General features: G+C 41.7%; 1 protein-coding gene and 1 long non-coding RNA gene across 6 annotated transcripts in view; one reads left to right on the top strand and one right to left on the bottom strand.

Moving 5' to 3' along the window:
- The window catches only part of LOC123519318, a 37,159-nt gene that overhangs the window by 6,460 nt on the left and 12,548 nt on the right, over nt 1–18,151 (top strand). For 2 of the 5 annotated variants that reach the window (XM_045280518.1, XM_045280516.1), the window contains exons 1-2: nt 16,706–16,747; nt 17,956–18,144. In XM_045280518.1, the coding sequence (XP_045136453.1) occupies nt 16,721–16,747; nt 17,956–18,144 (216 nt within the window). In that variant the 5' untranslated portion in view covers nt 16,706–16,720. Of the gene's footprint in view, nt 1–4,229; nt 4,745–12,234; nt 12,388–16,705; nt 16,748–17,955; nt 18,145–18,151 lie in introns of those variants that run through there. The other 3 variants (XM_045280517.1, XM_045280519.1, XM_045280520.1) reach the window with 3 other exon arrangements.
- On the bottom strand, nt 2,904–7,152 carry LOC123519319. The gene is made up of 3 exons (XR_006678989.1): nt 6,771–7,152; nt 5,947–6,372; nt 2,904–4,193 (listed from the first exon to the last, which is right to left on the bottom strand). It is a non-coding gene; the product is annotated as an uncharacterized LOC123519319 (long non-coding RNA).

The following is an 18,151-nucleotide window of genomic DNA, read 5'->3' as shown; positions in this document are numbered from 1 at the left end:
GCAAAGAAAAAGGAAAAAAAGAAAGACGCACAGAAGAAAAAGGAGACGCACAATAGGAAATAAAAGAAAAAAAATTACGTACAGAAGAAAAAGAATGAATAAAAGATACGCAAGTAAGATTCAGAGCCACTTCTGCGCCGTACCTCTACTACAATTCTCTAATTGAGCCTATACAGGTTTTTTTTTTTTTAGGCTTTTGAATTGTTCTGGCGACCGTTTAACAAAATTTCTACATGATTAATTAGAGGAAATCCGATTATTTTCTCTGGGGCCTTTGGAAAGGATGGGAAGAGAACATAACCCTTCAGAATGGGGACCAATTGTTGCGGATTCACGGCCTTGATGCTGTTGTCGAGGCAAGAGCCTGTGTCACTCTGAATGCTTGTGTAGTGTTGCTGTTTCTATATGTCGTTATTGGATTTTACTATCTTGTTTTCAATCTGTTGTCCTTTGATATTGTGATAATCAAATCCTGTTTGTTGTAGTTCTTGTTCTTCTTGTTCTCTCTTCTTTCATCCTCTTGATCCGTTGTGATTATCTACTCTCCTCTACCTTTACTTCGTCTTCCTCCTCTTTACTGTGTTTATCTTATTATGCTGCCTATTCGCATAATTCTCGTTTTCCTCTCTTTCTCATCCTCATCCTCCTCATTTTCCTCATCTGCTTTGCTCTATGCTGTGTCTCTAATTCTGTCTCCCATTCTTCCTCTTCGTTAGTCTAAGCTAAGGCAAGCAGCCAACCAGCTTATTCTTTCCTCTTTTCTATCACCCATTTTCCTCTTTCCTGTCCCTTTTGTTCCCTTTTATTTTTCCTTTTTGGTCTAAGGCAGCCAGCCAACTAGAACCCTTTCTCTCTCATTCGAGTAATAGTAACTCCCTGCAAAGACTAAGGTTAGTGCTCCTGCCTTAACCAGCTTCCCTTCCTCCCTCGCCTTGCTATTCCTGTCTCAGGCAGCAACTTGGGCAGGACGGGACGTAGAGTGCATGGTTAGTTTTCATCTATTTTACGTAGCTTATAATAGTGCATTTTCCCCATCTCTTCCGGGTTACCAAGCTGACTGAGCCTGGTAATCTCAAACGCTCTCTCTCTCTCTCTCTCTCTCTCTCTCTCTCTCTCTCTCTCTAATCAGGATTTTTTTTTTTCAAGAAGCCACTAGAATTATATTGGTTAAGATTTTATGGGTGATTTTCTCTTATCCGAATCTTTCTTCTGTCTCTGTAGCGTCTCTTCCTTGTCTCATCCATGGCTCTTCTCCTTATCTCCCCTCAACGTCTTTCCTTGTCTCTCCTTCCTGTCTCGCCGCCGTACGCTGAGTCTCATGTTTGATTTGCAAGTTGCCGGGGTGACGGAGCTGCAGTGAGCGACGGCCAGGCATAGTGACTCATATACCTTAACATTTTATGTGTGTGTGTGTGTGTGTGTGTGTGTGTGTGTGTGTGTGTGTGTGTGTGTGTAGTGGTGAAAGATATTGAGAGAGAGAGAGAGAGAGAGGGGGGGCATAAGGGTGGGCTCTTCTAATTAGTGTTTTTATTTCTTTTTTGTCGATAAAAGAATGTACTAATAACTTTGAGATACATTCAAGTTGATTTTTTTATTTGATTGGTTTTCTCCTCCTCCTCCTCCTCCTCCTCCTCCTCCTCCTCCTCCTCCTCCTCCTCCTCCTCCTCCTTCTTCTTTGGTATGCATAGTTGCCCTGCTTAAAGAAGGGTAAGAAATGATGAATGTTGCATCACACAGTATCTCTCTCTCTCTCTCTCTCTCTCTCTCTCTCTCTCTCTCTCTCTCTCTCTCTCTCTCTCTCTCTCTCTCTCTCTCTCATTTCTAATCTCATTTTTTGAATTTTATGTGTGTGTGTGTGTGTGTGTGTGTGTGTGTGTGTGTGTGTGTGTGTGTGTGTGTGTGTAGATAAGAGTTTCCACAGGTTCCTAGCCATATCTTATCATCTATACACGTCTCAGGTGTTGCGTGAGTCACCTTCCCCTCATTATCTCGTCACTGGGGAGCTGCCTCATCTCTCCCAACTTTATATCAACCTTCTGAAGAGAGAGAGAGAGAGAGAGAGAGAGAGAGAGAGAGAGAGAGAGAGAGAGAGAGAGAGAGAGAGAGAGAGAGAGAGAGAGAGAGAGAGAGAGAGAGAGAGAGAGAGAGAAGAGAGAGAGGAGGAAGAGAGGAAGAAGAGGGAGCAAGTGCGTATAGGGAGAAAGAAGAGGGAGAAAGAGTACATTTCAGAAAGGGAGAGAGAAAAAGAAAAGAGAGATAGAAGAGAAAATAAAGGAGGAAGAAATGGATTAAAGAGAAAAGTGTAGGTATATGGAAAACATTTTCTCGAAGCATTTATGGGGAGACAAGGAATATTAAATAAAAGCTTATAGGTGTTTTGGAAACGACCAATTATAAGCAGATTTAAGAGTGATGGTTCAAGACATGTATCCCTTTCTCTTAGCTAACTCTCTCGGACTTGCACGGGGACTAGCAACTAAGTGGGCATTCTTATTATTTTTTTCATAACTCTGTCTTTTCCCCTTGGCTTGTTTTCCCTTCTCACATAAAAAAAGACGGGAACAGATAAGCAAGTTTAATACAGGGACACCCACGTGTAAATAGGAGTGTTGGGTGTCTACACTTTGAGCGCTTCTCTATTCTAATAAAACAAAGCACTTCATGAGATCTTAGCATTAGAGATGACCTGGTTTTCTTCCTGTCAATATCCAGACTGCAGACAAAACGAGGAGAAGGAGGAGTATTGAAGTTCCTCCCAATATGACAGACGTAATGGTGGTCTGCTTTTCCTCCTAAGTTTTGTGAGGCACGCATTGGACGACCTGCTTCTCTCTCCTGAGTCCATCGTGACCCGAATCTCAGGCTCTTCTACTTTAGTGACTGCAGGAGGCGGCGAAGGAGACAAAGCGTTGAAAGTGGAGCAGGGAGAGACAATTAAATGGTTGCTAGTGTAGGTGTGATTAAATTATGTGGAATTTAGGACAGGGAAAAATAGGATTATCAAATAGTAGGTGAGGTTGAAATAACGACTGAGACAAAGAGTGCGAAATGGAGCAAGGAAAGACATTTATGTGGTTAGTAGTGTTGGTTATTTTGTGTGGTGATTAGGACATAGAAAGACCGGAAAATTAGATACATAGACAGTCAGGTTAGGTAGTGACAGAGAAAACAAACAGTAAAATGAAGGGAAACAAAATAAATAACAAAACAAACTTGCAACGAACGAAAGGAAACCAAAATAGAAGTTTCATGTCCATTTTAACGATTCATTACTAGGAATAAAATGCAAATATTAACGAAAACTTACAAGAAATAGCAGTGAATTTACGTGTGGCCCGCCAAATCATCTTTCACGGGTACGTTTCAAGACGTTTATCAAATATTTATTATCGTTTTTTATGGTGCATTACACGTCAAACATCTACAGTAGTGAAAAAAAAATATATGGGTTAATAAACGAGTGTCTTTCCTACACATAAACGTGATATGTGAAAGATGTACCAAAGAGTAGTGAGGGAGTTCATCCTTCTTTGACTGTCCTTCACCGGCATCGGCTCCTTCATTGGGTCTTCCTTCTCTCAAACCCTCCTTTCCTGTTGTCATGTCCTGTGTCCGTGTTTATTTAGGTCTGCCATGGTTCACTCGTCCATGATTTGTGTTTATAACCTTGATCTTGCCTTAATGGCTTGTTTGCTTTCCTGTTTCATCCGTCTTCTACATGCATTTTTCATTTTTTCTTTTTCTTTTTTTCTTATTCTGCCTTTGTTTCCTTCCTTGTTCCGTCTTTGGGTAATGTGATACTTAATGTGCTGTGTAATCACCTCATACACATATACGCTCAGGCAAAAAAAAAGAAAAAGAAACAAAAGCTCTTTAGTCAAGCACCAGAAATGTGGAAAGAAAAACGAAAAACGATAAGATCTTAAATGGGCCTTTTTTAAAATATACATAATTCATTGTCATAGAATAGTGCTCATCTTGCATTAATTAATCAGTCAAACGTCACAAATGAGGAAAGAAAAGAAAAAAACACAATATTACGTTTACTTGTCAGATTTATCAGTTTGAAAGATGATTTTTAAAAGTGGAACTTGTGTGCGTGCGTTACGAGGCGAGCGGCTGCTGGGAAGTGGCGGGTGGTGGCGAGGAGAGTATCTTGTCCCGTCATCGCTGAAGTATCAAGCGACCTCCAGCTGGGGATCGAGATAGCCAGGGTGGGTTACGCAAGGCCAACAGACAATGGTGGTATTGAAAACAAATCTGAGTGTTGTGTAAATTGAGGAGTAAAGACAGTAATGTGCTATCCGTGGCTCGTCGTGTGTGTGCTTAAGTGTGTGTGTGTGTTATGAGGAGTACAGCGTGAACACAAAACCAGAAAAAATACGGTGATGAAAAGAAGATAAAAAAAAATAGACAAATAAGAAACTGGGAAAGTCAATGAATAGAAGAAATAAAAGGTTGAGGGATAAAGGAAAGTGTAGAAACAATAAATACAGTGGCTGGGTGCTGCGGCCGAGTGAAGGGCGGATTGAGGAAAAAATAATGTTAATCGCAGAGAGTTGTGTTATTAGATAAAGGAGAAGTGGAGGCGAGAAACTGTCCAGAAGAGGTGACCAGGGAGTGTGTGTGTGTGTTACCAAGAGCAGCGCATGACATGACGGCGTGAATGTGTAGTGACCTGACGTGATAAATGCTGCAGGGAGACTAGGAGGACAAAAGAATGAAGGGTGGAGAGGAAGAACAGGTAAGGAGATCGAGGAAGAGAGACATCCCTTGAGTACAAAGAACAGGAAGATGTGTGAACCTCGTAGGATTAAAAAAATTAGGAATGCCGCTGCTTGGCATACAGATCGGAGAAAAGAGTACAGGGTGGTGGGCGAGGCAGTGTGGTGGACGAGATTACATTGCTTCTTTCACCGCCAGGCCTTGAGGTTGTGCCTTTTAAGGGTTAGTGGAAGGAAATGCTTGTGTAGACTTTCTCAGAGAGAGAGAGAGAGAGAGAGAGAGAGAGAGATTTCATTACAGTCACCAAGCGGAGGATGACCTCCTTAGTTAGTTGGAGGTCGCAAGTGTCTGTTGCAAGTCCTCATCTCCTGGTCCTGACGGAACTTGGTAAAGCTTTTGGAATGCAACCTTCCTGATGATCACCTTGCGGCTCGGCGGCTGCAAGACAGAAGACAGTGTTTGCTAGGCTCCTCGCAGGAACGCCAGGAGTTGGGTGAGGCGACGCAGACGTGCGTGAGCTTCCTGGTTCGCTTCGTTAACTGGCAGCTCTTGCCGGAAGCGCCGAACATGCTTTGGCCTCAGGCCAAGCCTTGGAAAGTGACGGTACCTGCTGGAAGTGACCAAGGAACACTGCCGCTCAGCAGCCCCAGCAGCTTCTAAAATGAGGCGAAGTACACAGACGTGTCGGTAACCGGGGTGCCAACTTGCCATCAGCACGTGTTGCCAAAAACAGCCTCCACGGCCACAGCGCCTTGCTGTCTGGCAGATCAATTAGAAAGATTATTCTGGTGCTGAGAGCTGCCAGGAGCAGCATGCGTGCATTTTGTGCCACATCAGCCCAGCGCTGCCTGTGATGTAAGGCCAGCACGGCAGAGGTATGGGTGGGACATAGACCCCCGTGACCTTCGGTGGTGACTTCAGGGGAGACTCATTCATGTATATGAGATAGGACGACGACCCTCCTTCCCTTCCTCTCGCCCTCGCCGGTGTGTGTGTGTGTGTGTGTGTGTGTGTGTGTGTGTGTGTGTGTGTGTGTGTGTGTGTGTGTGTGTGTGTAATTCACTGTTTGATCTGCTGCAGTCTCTAACGAGACAGCCAGACGTTACCCTACGGAACGAGCTGTGTGTGTGTGTGTGTGTGTGTGTGTGTGTGTGTGTGTGTGTGTGTGTGTGTGTGTGTGTGTGTGTGTGTGTGTGTGTGTGTGTGTGACATAACACTCACAGCTCCTGCCCATAGTCGGTACGTGGTGCGGAGTCCATGATCAGCGCAGGGTGTCGCAAGGACCAGCCTCAGCGAAGGGTGGATGACTGGCACAAAGATTTAGAGGACAAGGGAAGGCACGGAGTGTAGCTTGGTGACTGCACTGCGTACTGATGTGACCCAAGGACTTGCAGAGGCATGAAGGGCACGAGTCATGATGGACATTTGTAAAGAAAGAAGGCGAAGGGAGCAACAGTAGATGAATCCACACGTGCAGACATACTCTTTCACCACCCTTGCGGTGACGAGCGTGCGCTGAGAGTCGCAAGGGAGTAATTGTGTTTGAGTGGCGGGGATGATGTGGTGAGCGGCAGGGCAGGGAGGGTGTGCAGGTCCTGCGTGAGTGTTGTCCTTGGTGTTGTTGTTCCTAACAGTGCCCTTGGTGATCTGAAAACATGCTTGATAAGAGCGAAGGCTGGTGTGTGTGTGTGTGTGTGTGTGTGTGTGTGTGTGTGTGTGTGTGTGTGTGATAATTATGGCAGTTTTTATACTACCTGTGTTTTTGTTTAATAGCGTTCATATTATTATTCTGATTGTTGTTGTTGTTCCTGTTATTGCTGCTGTTGTTGTTGATGTTGTTTTGTTGCTGTTGTTACTATCATCATTACCATCATCATATTCGTTATCATCATCTTAATAACAGTGATAGCAGCAACAGCAGCAGCAACAACAGCAGAGCACTACACACTAAGCTAATATCCGTCAGTCCTCACTTATCGGTCTCTGTAGCACCACTTTATCATCGTGCGCAGCAGCCAGCAATGAGAGAACACAGGCAAACAAACCTTTCAAGGCATTTCCACTCGTAATCGAGAGACACACCACCTCGCCTCTGCCTACCACACCACAGCCAGCCACTTCACGGGGACAAAACAGACAAGAGAAGCGCAACGTCTCCCTCAGTCGGCGAGATAAGCACAGACATTGGAGCAGGATGTACTGACGCCGGAGCGAGACACCACTTCAAGGAAATAAACGGCTCTTGTATTTATTTTGAGACGCGTACCATATTGCGTGACGCTTTAAAGGTCAAAGGTTACTGCTAACATTCTAAGGGTTAGTTGAGAGTGTCCAATTAGTACGCAATCATCATGTCTGGCTTAGCTATTTGTGTCCCAGGCTTGAGAAAACGTGTAGTTAATGTTTTTTTTTTTTTTCGAAGTATTAAGAAAGGTTATGGAAAAAATTTACTTGTATCATATCTTGAATATTTCTTCTCCTTTTTTTCTTCTTCTTTTTCTTCTTCTTCTTCTTCTTCTTATTATTATTATTATTATTATTATTATTATTATTATTATTACTATTATTATTATTAGTCGTCTTCACGTCTTGCTTGAGAAATTTTTAAGTCTTGTTAATAAACAAAGTAGTCACTTTTTTTGTTCTGGGAATTTTTAGCACATTAAGTAATATATCTTGGAAGCATTTTTTTCTTCTTCTTTTTCTTCTTCTATGAACCAGCGTCATAACAACCTTTAATCTTGTTTAATGCTTAATCATGACCTAGGAAATCGTTACGCCTTTCTGTCAATGTATTTCAGAAGCAATTTTTTTTTTTTTTCTTTCTTTTAAGCATCCGTGTCACAACAGACCGGAATCTTGTTTACTGTTTCACCAACAGCTCTCTTGTTACCGTTGTTTTGAGAAGCATTATTGTAGTTTTTGTTCGTCATACAAAAAAAGTGGTGTCTGCTGATGTTGATTTGTGTTGCTAATGAGGGCCATGTAGCTGACGCGGTGTTGCCGGAAGAAGGGCGATAGCGGCACTGCAAAAAATAAAGAGAAAAAAATAGAAAAGAAAAAAAAGTAGTATGGAGTTTAAGGAAGAAGCATGTATGTGTGTGTGTGTGTGTGTGTGTGTGTGTGTGTGTGTGTGTGTGTGTGTGTGTGTGTGTGTGTGTGTGTGTGTGTGTGTGTGTGTGTGTGTGTGTGATTATTATCTTTTTTCGATTATCAGTTTTCAATTATGTACAGCACTTTGAGGTCAACAAACTATCTATCTATCTATTTATTTAACTATCTACACGCTTGCTAAAAACTCCTGTCAAGAAAGAGTTAGACAATAGAACACAAAATAAGTCCCAGCATTGCCTTCACACTAAATTATCTATCACTCTATATATCTTCTGTGTACAATCTTGTTCAAATATGCGTTTCTAAAAATCACTGTAGGGAAAGAGTTACACAATACAACACCAATTTAGTTCCACCGTCGCCTCGTCTCTTTAGGAAATTGGAGCCATACCGTAACAAACTAATTGTCTACTGTGAGAAACCTTGGTAAAATACACGCCCCTTGAAAAATTCTATAGAGAGAGAGTGAGTGTTACATGAATTTAATCTGCTTAGGGAGTTCGAGTCATTGGAACACTGTTGATTAAGAGAAGAAAGAAGAAAAAGATGATAGTTATATGAACAATTGAGTAGTGAAGGTGGTAGAAGAAAGAAATAGTGTATGAAATGTGGAAAAAAGAGAGGAAGTCAGCGGAAGTACTTAATGGACAGAGTATAAGGAAAAAAAAACATCAGAGAAGCACCGATACAAAGGTCAGACTTCCCGACCTACACCTGACCTGACTTGACCAGACAAATTTCAGATTGACTTAGGAATACTTTACTGTTTCCTTGGTCAAGCTGAAATTTGTCTACCACCTTCACTACTCAAAGAAAAAAAAATATAAAGAAAAGACAACAAGGGAAGTAAGTCTCAATGATTAACTCCTGAGCCCTTTAAGATCCATCCAGTATGCGCTTCCCGACCAGACTAACCTTGATTAGTAGTCAATAGGAGAATTAGACTTTCATGCGATGCTAAACTTCACTTCAAGAATGTTCGCGTGTTTATTATAGTGAATATCTGGTGTTCTGTTTTCCTTCTCGGATCGACAACAAAACACATCAGTGCAAACTTTGAGTGAAGTCACGATCTTGTTTTTTTAAGTGAGGGATGAAATTGAAGATCACGTTCGTATAAATTGAGAAACCCTAAGGTGAAATCAAGGACCACGGGGAAAAATTGTTGAAACGTGTCCTTTTAATGAAATACACAACATGAGTTAACGAAAGAAAAGTGAAGTTGTGAGTGTCTTTTGGGATAAAAAAAAAAAAAATAGATATACAAAGCTAGAGATGGTTGTTATCGAGCAGAAATTTGATGGATGCAAGACGAATGAAAGAGAAGATAAGGAAAAAGAGGATAGAAAATATTTGTGCATATTTCTTCCTCCTCCTCCTCCTCTTCCTCATCCTCATCCTCTTACGACACCTTAGCTCAATCAGTTAATATATCATCCTCTTCCTCTTCTTCCTTCACCTCGTCCTCGTCCTTCAGCTCCTTCCTCCTCTTCCTTCTCCTCAACCTCCTCCTCCTTCTCCTCCTCATTCTTCTCTCTCTGATAGTAGTACCCGGAAGTCTCTCGGTACCATATATATAATCTTTATGCCCATCTCTCTCTCTCTCTCTCTCTCTCTCTCTCTCTCTCTCTCTCTCTAACACAAAAGCAAATGTAAACAAAACAACGCCATCAGCTTTAAATTGAATACTGCTGTGTGTGTGTGTGTGTGTGTGTGTGTGTGTGTGTGTGTGTGTGTGTGTGTGTGTGTATTCCTGTGCCAAAACTCAAGGAAACAGATATGTTATCCCCGCCAACACCTTTCACCTTCCTTCTCCTTCTCCTCCTGCTTCTACTACTTCTTAGTGACATCAGAGAGAGAGAGAGAGAGAGAGAGAGAGAGAGAGAGAGAGAGAGAGAGAGAGAGAGAGGCTAGACTGCAAGACTCCACACTCCTTAACGAATACGTATTGTGAGACTTGTATTATGAAACGCTCCACTCTCTCACCACGCCTATTTTCAAACGCCATAGAAATGATCAGCCGGGTTCTCAAGCGTTTCTTTTGTCAGTAACGTAGAAATCTAGTTCATAAGTCAATAGAACCGTATTCGTAGTGTTAAAATGTCGTGTATTTTCAACGATAGTTTTGGAAAGTAGTGAGTCGAGATGCAGCGTGAAGTTTCAAAATTAGTTCTGGTGTGTGTGACGCTGCGTTGTTACTGAAGCACGAGTGAAGCACAGCACGGAACTGAATTAACAAAGATAGATATGGTAGGGGAGGAGAATTATGAGACGCGTAATAGATGATGAAAAATTGGCAAGGAGGTAGAAGAATGATGAATAGAATAGGATAATATGCGTGAGTAAACTTGTATATCTCTTTCCTTTCATAGATTTTACTTTTTATGTTTTCTTGTGTTTTTAGATTGTTATTTCAAGACTCTCGTTCATCACTTTTGTTTACCATTATCGCGCACAGTGTTATAAACGTGACTTCACTGCATCAAACAGAGAGAGAGAGAGAGAGAGAGAGAGAGAGAGATCACGTGCTTGTCAAAACCTATCCTTTGTGCACTGATATTTTGAGCACGTGTCTCTTAATGCCCTCCTTCCCTCCCTCTGCCTCCTCTTCCCGCCCTCCCTCCTTCTCTTCCCTTGCTTCCCTTCTCTCCTCCCTTCTTCCCTCCATCACATTCTCTCAGCATCCCTCCTTACCTCCATCTTTCCTTACCTTATCCCTCCTTGCATCCCTCCTTTCTTTTCTAATGCCAGTTCTTTATCATTCCTATCTCTCCACCCACTCCTTGCCCTTTTTCTCTCCTTTTTTATCTCTCTCCTCCATCCTTCATCCGTTCCAACCACCGTCTATCACTCTGTCTTTTATTCTTTCCTCCCTTCTTTCTCTGTATTTTTTTTTTACACCAACTCATTTTTTATAACTTTTATTCCTATACCTACTTCAGTCCTTTCTTTACATTTTTCTCTTTATCTCACTTTCCTTCATCACTTCTGTCTCTCTATCCTTCTCCTGTATCTTTTCCTTGCCTTTCTTCTAACAGTTTTCATTCAAAGTTTCGATCTTCCTTTCCTTCATATCTTAGCATCCCTTTCCTCACTCCTAGTCTTCATCCGATCTTCACAATTCCCTCCTGTATAATCAATAGTCATCCCTATCTACCAATATTCCAATCTGTCTTGCCTACCTCCCTCCCTGCCTCTTCGCTGTTGCCAGGTGTGGCGCATCTAAGCATTCACACCTGCTGAGGCTGCAAAAAAAGGTGTCTCTTGAAGGTTACAGTGACAAAGAGGAAGGCGGTGGCCGAGAACTGTGAGGGTGAGTGAGGGAGTAAGGAAGTGAAAGAGAAATGCACCTAGGAAGTGGAAGGGAAGATTATGTAGAGAATGAAAGAACGTGAAAACTATAAGGGTTAGTGTCACGAATGCGAAAGAATGCGTGTGTATGTAGTTGGTTTAAAACTCTAGCTGGGGAGAGAAGGAATGGTGGGTTAAAAATGAGGCAGAGTTGTTCAATGGACGCCGGGAGATAAGAGGAAGAAAGGAAGGAAAAATAGAGAGCGTCAAGGAGGTTTTTAATGGGGGAAAGATATATGTGTAAGAGAGAGAGAGAGAGAGAGAGAGAGAGAGAGAGAGAGAGATTATGCATAGCTTCAGCACAGGTTATTTCTCCCTCAGCAACAATCCTCCTCTTCCTCCTCCTCCTCCTCCTCCTTTTCCTCCTAGTTCTTTTCTTTAATTTTCTATAAACTCCTCCTCCTCTTCTCCTCCTCCTCCTCCTCCTCCTCCTCATCATCATCATCATCATCATCATCATCATCATTATCACCATCATCATCATCATCATCATCATCGCATCTCCATACCAGAACATATCCTATTATCCCCTGCGTGATACGAGTTAGAATGACGAAACGAAAGGATGAACTTGTTTACTACTACTACTACTACTACTACTACTACTGTTTCCCTCATCCATAATTCATAGATCGTCATCTAGAATCTACTTTGAATACCTCCAGATAAACCGCAAAGGAGGAGGCGTGTGCAGACTGACATTACTTTAGATATATAAGCTACAGTCTCTAGTCTCTACATACTTTAGACCATATCCTGCCCTCCTCCCATCCTGTACTTAGAATGCACGGCTGGCAAAAGGGTCTGTTTATGCGTGGAGAGACAGAACCCTGGTGGGGCGAGATGATAAGGTGGTGATGGGAGGGAAGGAGAGGAGGAAGTGGTGAATAGAGGAGTGTACGGGAGATGAGGGAAGCAGTGAACTGAGATGATAAAGTGAGGAGGTGAGGAAGATGAGAAAGGTGACGAGAAGGGTATAGGGAAGATAAGGGAAGCAGTGGGGAGGTCGAGGAACGATGAGTGATCTTGTCCGACGCATGCGCATAATCGTGCAACACGCGCTGCCGACGCAGCAGCAGCAGCAGCAACCGACGCGGGTCCGGGGGCAAGTGGTGGGTCGTCTGGCCGTCAGTCTCCCTCAGTATCTCGTGTAGTGCTGCGTGAGCTACTGCCGCCTTGCCAGCGACGCCACACAAGGTAGATTTTGACATTGCTTCTTTAGTTATCGTGCATTACACTGAATTCCTTCAGAGCTAGCATATATATATATATATATATATATATATATATATATATATATATATATATATATATATATATATATATATATATATATATATATATATATATATATATATATATATATATATATATATATATATATATATATATATATATATATATATATATATATATATATATATATATATATATATATATATATAGATAGATAGATAGATAGATAGATAGATAGATAGATAGATATATATATATATATATATATATATATATATATATATATATATATATATATATATATATATATATATATATATATATATATATATATAGAGAGAGAGAGAGAGAGAGAGAGAGAGAGAGAGAGAGAGAGAGAGAGAGAGAGAGAGAGAGAGATGCATCGCGTAGTTGCTTGTTATTGGGCTTTGAAAAATAGCGCTGGAGGGCAAGCGCGGAGCAGCAAGCTAGCGACGAGACAGAGGACGAGTCAGTGCCTGAATTCAGCAGAGAAGAGGATCTCAACACTGAGTTAGTTGTTCAAGATCAAATCATTATCAATACTGTCGCACGCCCTCAAGGATTGCGTCCCGTGGCTCGCATTATAGTGAGGCAGATGAAGGACCCGTTGGCGCTTTCCACTCATGTGTTCGATACTCTTTAAAGCTGCAAGTTTGTCTGGCTCGAGAAGAGCCTCCGTTTTTGTTCCCAGCCTGTCGCACCGCCTCACTTTTCGCTGCCGCGTGCGTCACCAGACCTGGGAACAAAACTGCTAACTCAGAGATCGACTTACAAATAGTGCAGGAAGTATGTATTTAGGCAAGTGCAGGTATTTAGTCTTTAAGCATGAGGAAGAGGAACAAAGCAGTTAGGTGGCAAGGGCCAGGAAGCCTCGTCTCAGTGGGTGATGGCGTGCGTGAGATGATGTTACGGGTAGTGGCGTAAGCAAGGTAGACACACCCACCATTCACTCCCACCTAACCACATGGCTGGCACTGTGCCTAGCAGGTGTGAGAGAGGCAGCAGTACGATTATTTTTCACGTGTCTGGTTACGCTACTGCCAGCGACTGAGGCTGGGGTTGTACGGCACTCGAGCAACAGCGGCCTAGCCAACATTCACCATTGGCGACTCATTATGATCTCAGCGCGGCGAGAGAAGCCATATTTCCTTCAAATGATATTTCCAGAACAAATTGCATCTCAGAAAAAATTATCAGAATTCATCCTGTCTTCAAGAGGTAATGTTAAGACTTAAGATAATAAGTGCTGTGAGTTGTTGCTCTTATAATTATTGCATTACCATAGTCAAGGACTGGAACGAGGTGATGTGCATGGCGTGTCTTGTCAACAGTAGTGGGGTTCTCTTGAAAACTTTATATCTAAGTGAGTCACAAACATTATGTGTGGAATTTGAGTACAAGTATGTATCATTGCATCATAAACATGTTTACTGTTAAGTTATCGCAACGCAGGATAAGGCACTCCATTCCGAAATGGTTTGTGTATTCCACTGCACTCGATCAGGAGCGGCTGGACTGGCCTCACAAATCCATTGTAATCTAAACAAAGAATTTGATGCATCAGCGAGTTGCAAATGAAAAACGATATACAAGCATTTTATTGATTCGACGGTTAGCAGACGCAGCAGCAGCAGGGTGCATTCTGACGCTGGCCATGCTCACAGATAGGGACGGTAATAGCTCGGGGAAAATTTGGGAGAGCGTCGGGTCACTGTGGACGTGCTGCCTCTGTCACCTGTCATAGTGAGGCTCGGAGTTCAAACAGGGATCGCTAATGCGGGTGAAGGTGATCAGCTCTGCTGTATGATATTGACAATTGTATCCCTATGTTTATTGTAGGGTGTGTGGGGTCTAGACACTTTTTCTTTCTTTCTTTTACAAATGCAAGCAATTCTGCCCATGGATGCACCATCATGTTCTAACACACACAAGTGTTGAGTGACTTACAGCTGATTGCAAGCACAAGGCCACCCATCTTTGTTGCTGATGATATGATTGCACATCGTTGGTGTGTCAGTTTGGTCGTGTAACATCTCACAGGGATGAACAAAAGCATGATAGCTGGGCGCTGGGAGGCAATGGTGTGCATGGCCTCCCCAGCCTGTGTAGCTAATGCCTTGCTTTTGAGGGATTGTTTCGCCTTAAATGTTAATAGATCACCCATTTGGTCCACGTAATATTTTAATGACAATGATCTTGGGCAGCACCACTTGTGGGCATTGATAATTAAGAACGACTCTGAGCACACTTGCTGCCTGCTATCCAGATGTGTCACGGCTTGGGTTTCAGTTAATTTAATTTTCAGTTTTGACTACATACACCTCATAATAAGAATTTGAATCAAATCTACAACGTAATAAAGTAGATCACTTTGAGAAGAAACATCAATGAGGAATATGTGCATATTCCCAGTGTTCATCATGGGTACTGTCACACAGGTAACGTCAAGGAAAAGCCAGGTCTATGCCGGTGATAGCAGTGACTGTGTTGGCTCTTCTCCTGAAATGTGGAATAATAAAAGACAGCAATGAGATGCTGAGCAAGAACTATAGGTTGGCAAAGCCCCTACCAGGCTGCCACCTCCACAGCACGCCATCACGCTATCCTGTCAGTCACATCGCCAGACCGCACCTCAGCGCTAACTCTGGCTCGATCCTCGACTAGTTCTCTGGCGTCAGACTGCTACAGGACACGTGTGAATGAGTGACATGAAGGCCAGGTACAGCGGTAATTAAGATTGAAATAAAACCGTCAATTCTCACTCATGGTAATATTCGTGCTCAATGAGAGGCTGCTTGCAGGCACTCTGAAGGAGAGTTAAGTATTCGAGTGTTGCGTTCACTTTGTTATGTCTGATATTTACTTGGTGATGTGCCATGCAAACCAAGAACTCCTGAATGTACGAAAGTTAAACAGAACATCCATCGTTGCTTCCCTTTAACTATTTATCATTACTTCATGCTTATTTTCGCTAATATTCACGGTATATGTGTCTCAGCAACGTAAAATCCACCACACTCAGCGAATGACAAGCTGCATTCTTAAATAAACGGTGAAGGCATTTCTCATCCCCTTCCCTCGTCAGTAATTCAGTCCACGCTTGGCCCAGACAGCCTGCGGCAGCACACGGCAGGCCCGCACCCCACACCACCCCGCCTCACCCCGCCCCGCCGTGCCCATGGCTTTCATGACATGCAATGCCTTCTTTAACAGCCATGAGACACGAACTACGTCTTTAAGTTAGCCTTGCCGTGTATTCTGCGTAACTTTACAAAAGTCCCCTGTGGCATGCAGCAACGGGCAGGCTTCCTTTCTTTATCTGGCATCTACAAGCCACATATGGTGGGTGCTTTGTTCCCGCTAAGGGTTAATGGGCGTTGGTTGCCTCGGGTCCTTTTACTTTTACGCTCCCCCTGAGTGCATCTTTAGCCAGGCCAAGGCAACAAGACAAAAGGACGTCTCGTCTGAAGAGTGTCTATGAAACACTTGCAAGAGAAGTGTTGGTGAACATTGTTGTTTGAAGACTGCATACAATGTCTTCATGTCAATATGCAATCTTCATAATAAGATCTTATATGGGTATTACCAATATGTGAGTCTGTGTTTAGTTAAGACAAAAGTAAAAGGATGTATGAGAAACTAACTCAACACCTATGGTGAGGGGTGCAAGTAACCAAACATGTATTATTTTGTGTTGTTTTCTAACATAATGCATATGAGAAGGAGCGATGTTGACAGATAAATGAAGATTAATTTTATCAAGTCAGTTCTTAACCGCTCGTGAAGGTCTCGCGTCACCGTGTAGTGGGAGACTTGAGTGAACCAGTTCCACGAAGAGTTAAGTTTATCTTGTCCAACTATACAGCACTTCCATGTCAGTGTTCATTTCGTGCATCATGATTCAGCATTGTGCAACACTTTGCAGCACTTTGCAGGCTGGGGCGCTGCGTCACCCAAAAACCAGCAGTCACTTAGGAGCTCTCACGCGTGGAAAAGAATAATGTACTACGTACTTACGTATATATATATATATATATATATATATATATATATATATATATATATATATATATATATATATAAAGATTTCCTTCGTCTGGAGAGATTAAGATCTCACCAGTCATGTCACCAATATGATGAGTCTGGTTCTCATGGCTACTTTCGTAGATGCAGAATTCTTACTAAACTATCGTTGCAACCATGAAAGTACTTATTGAAAAATTCTGATAACTTTACAGTAGCCTGTTGGAGTGGTGAGGTGTCGGTCCGTCGGATGGAGGCTGGAACACAGGAAGACGAGGTGAAATTAAGTCCGTATAGCACACGTTGCTTTTGCTTTGATAATGCCGCTTTATATTATATATATATATATATATATATATATATATATATATATATATATATATATATATATATATATATATATGTATATATATACACACACACTAAAAGCCAGGGAAACCCAGCAGAAATCTTCATTCCTCCTGCTTTATTTTTCAACGTTTCGCCTTACAGTAGAAGATGCCCCTGTCTTTTAATATCAACAATTTCTGCTATCAACTTATATACGTATATATATATATATATATATATATATATATATATATATATATATATATATATATATATATATATATATATATATATATATATATATATATATATATATATATATATATATATATATATATATATATATATATATATATATATATATATATATATATATATATATATATATATATATATATATATATATATATATATATATATATATATATATATATATATATATATATATATATATATATATATATATATATATGATGATGGCGGCGAGGGAAGCTGATAAAAACTAGAGTTAACTTAAACACCACCACCACCTGGTCCAATTACGTGAGACAAGGCAGGTGCACGATGGCAAGGATAGGTGGTGTGTCTCTTGAGAGAGAGAGAGAGAGAGACCACCCGCAGTGCAGTTGTTGCTTCGAGCTGCTCCAGCTTTGTCTATCCGTGATCTCTTCTTTTACTTTTCTTTTGTAATTATTTGATGACATTCATGTTTGCTCCTATCCATGCAGCGACAGTGCGTATCTATACACTAACCTACTGCTGATTTATTACAAAAGAAAAAAATAAAGAAAAAAGAGATAAATTAATGAGATGGAAAGAAGGTATGGAATAGGAGGCTTCAAAGTTGAGGCTTTGTCACATTTCTTGATAGACACGAGCGTTTTTACGTAAGAGTGTAAAAAAAATAGAGTGCAAAAAAAACGGGTATTTTTTTTTTTTTTAAGATACTCACACTCTCTCTCTCTCTCTCTCTCTCTCTCTCTCTCTCTCTCAGAAAATGCGTAGACTCTAGACTTTCATTTGTATTCTTCAACTACATGAGGTTTCTCTTGCTCACAGTCTCTCTTAACAAACTAATCCCACCTTCAGATGAATGTCGTTTTCCTCACGGCGTTCCAAGGCTGAGCATGACAGATCTATGTACTGTGCTTTCAGGTTCGTTGCTCCGTCGCTCCTGCCATTGCTTTCGCTAACAGGATGGGAGCTCACACGTACGAGGAGGACCCCGTAACATCCCCGCTTGGGGGTGTGGAGCCAGGCTTGACACTTGGCACTATTGAGGAAGCTAAGGAAGGTTCCACTGGCGATGAGAGTGAAGCTGAAACTATTGCAGATCCCCCACAGGTAAGAG

The sequence above is a fragment of the Portunus trituberculatus genome, chromosome 45 (assembly GCF_017591435.1).
Source record: "Portunus trituberculatus isolate SZX2019 chromosome 45, ASM1759143v1, whole genome shotgun sequence".
NCBI classification, from domain to species: domain Eukaryota; kingdom Metazoa; phylum Arthropoda; class Malacostraca; order Decapoda; family Portunidae; genus Portunus; species Portunus trituberculatus.
This window is presented reverse-complemented; position numbering and strand designations above follow the sequence as displayed.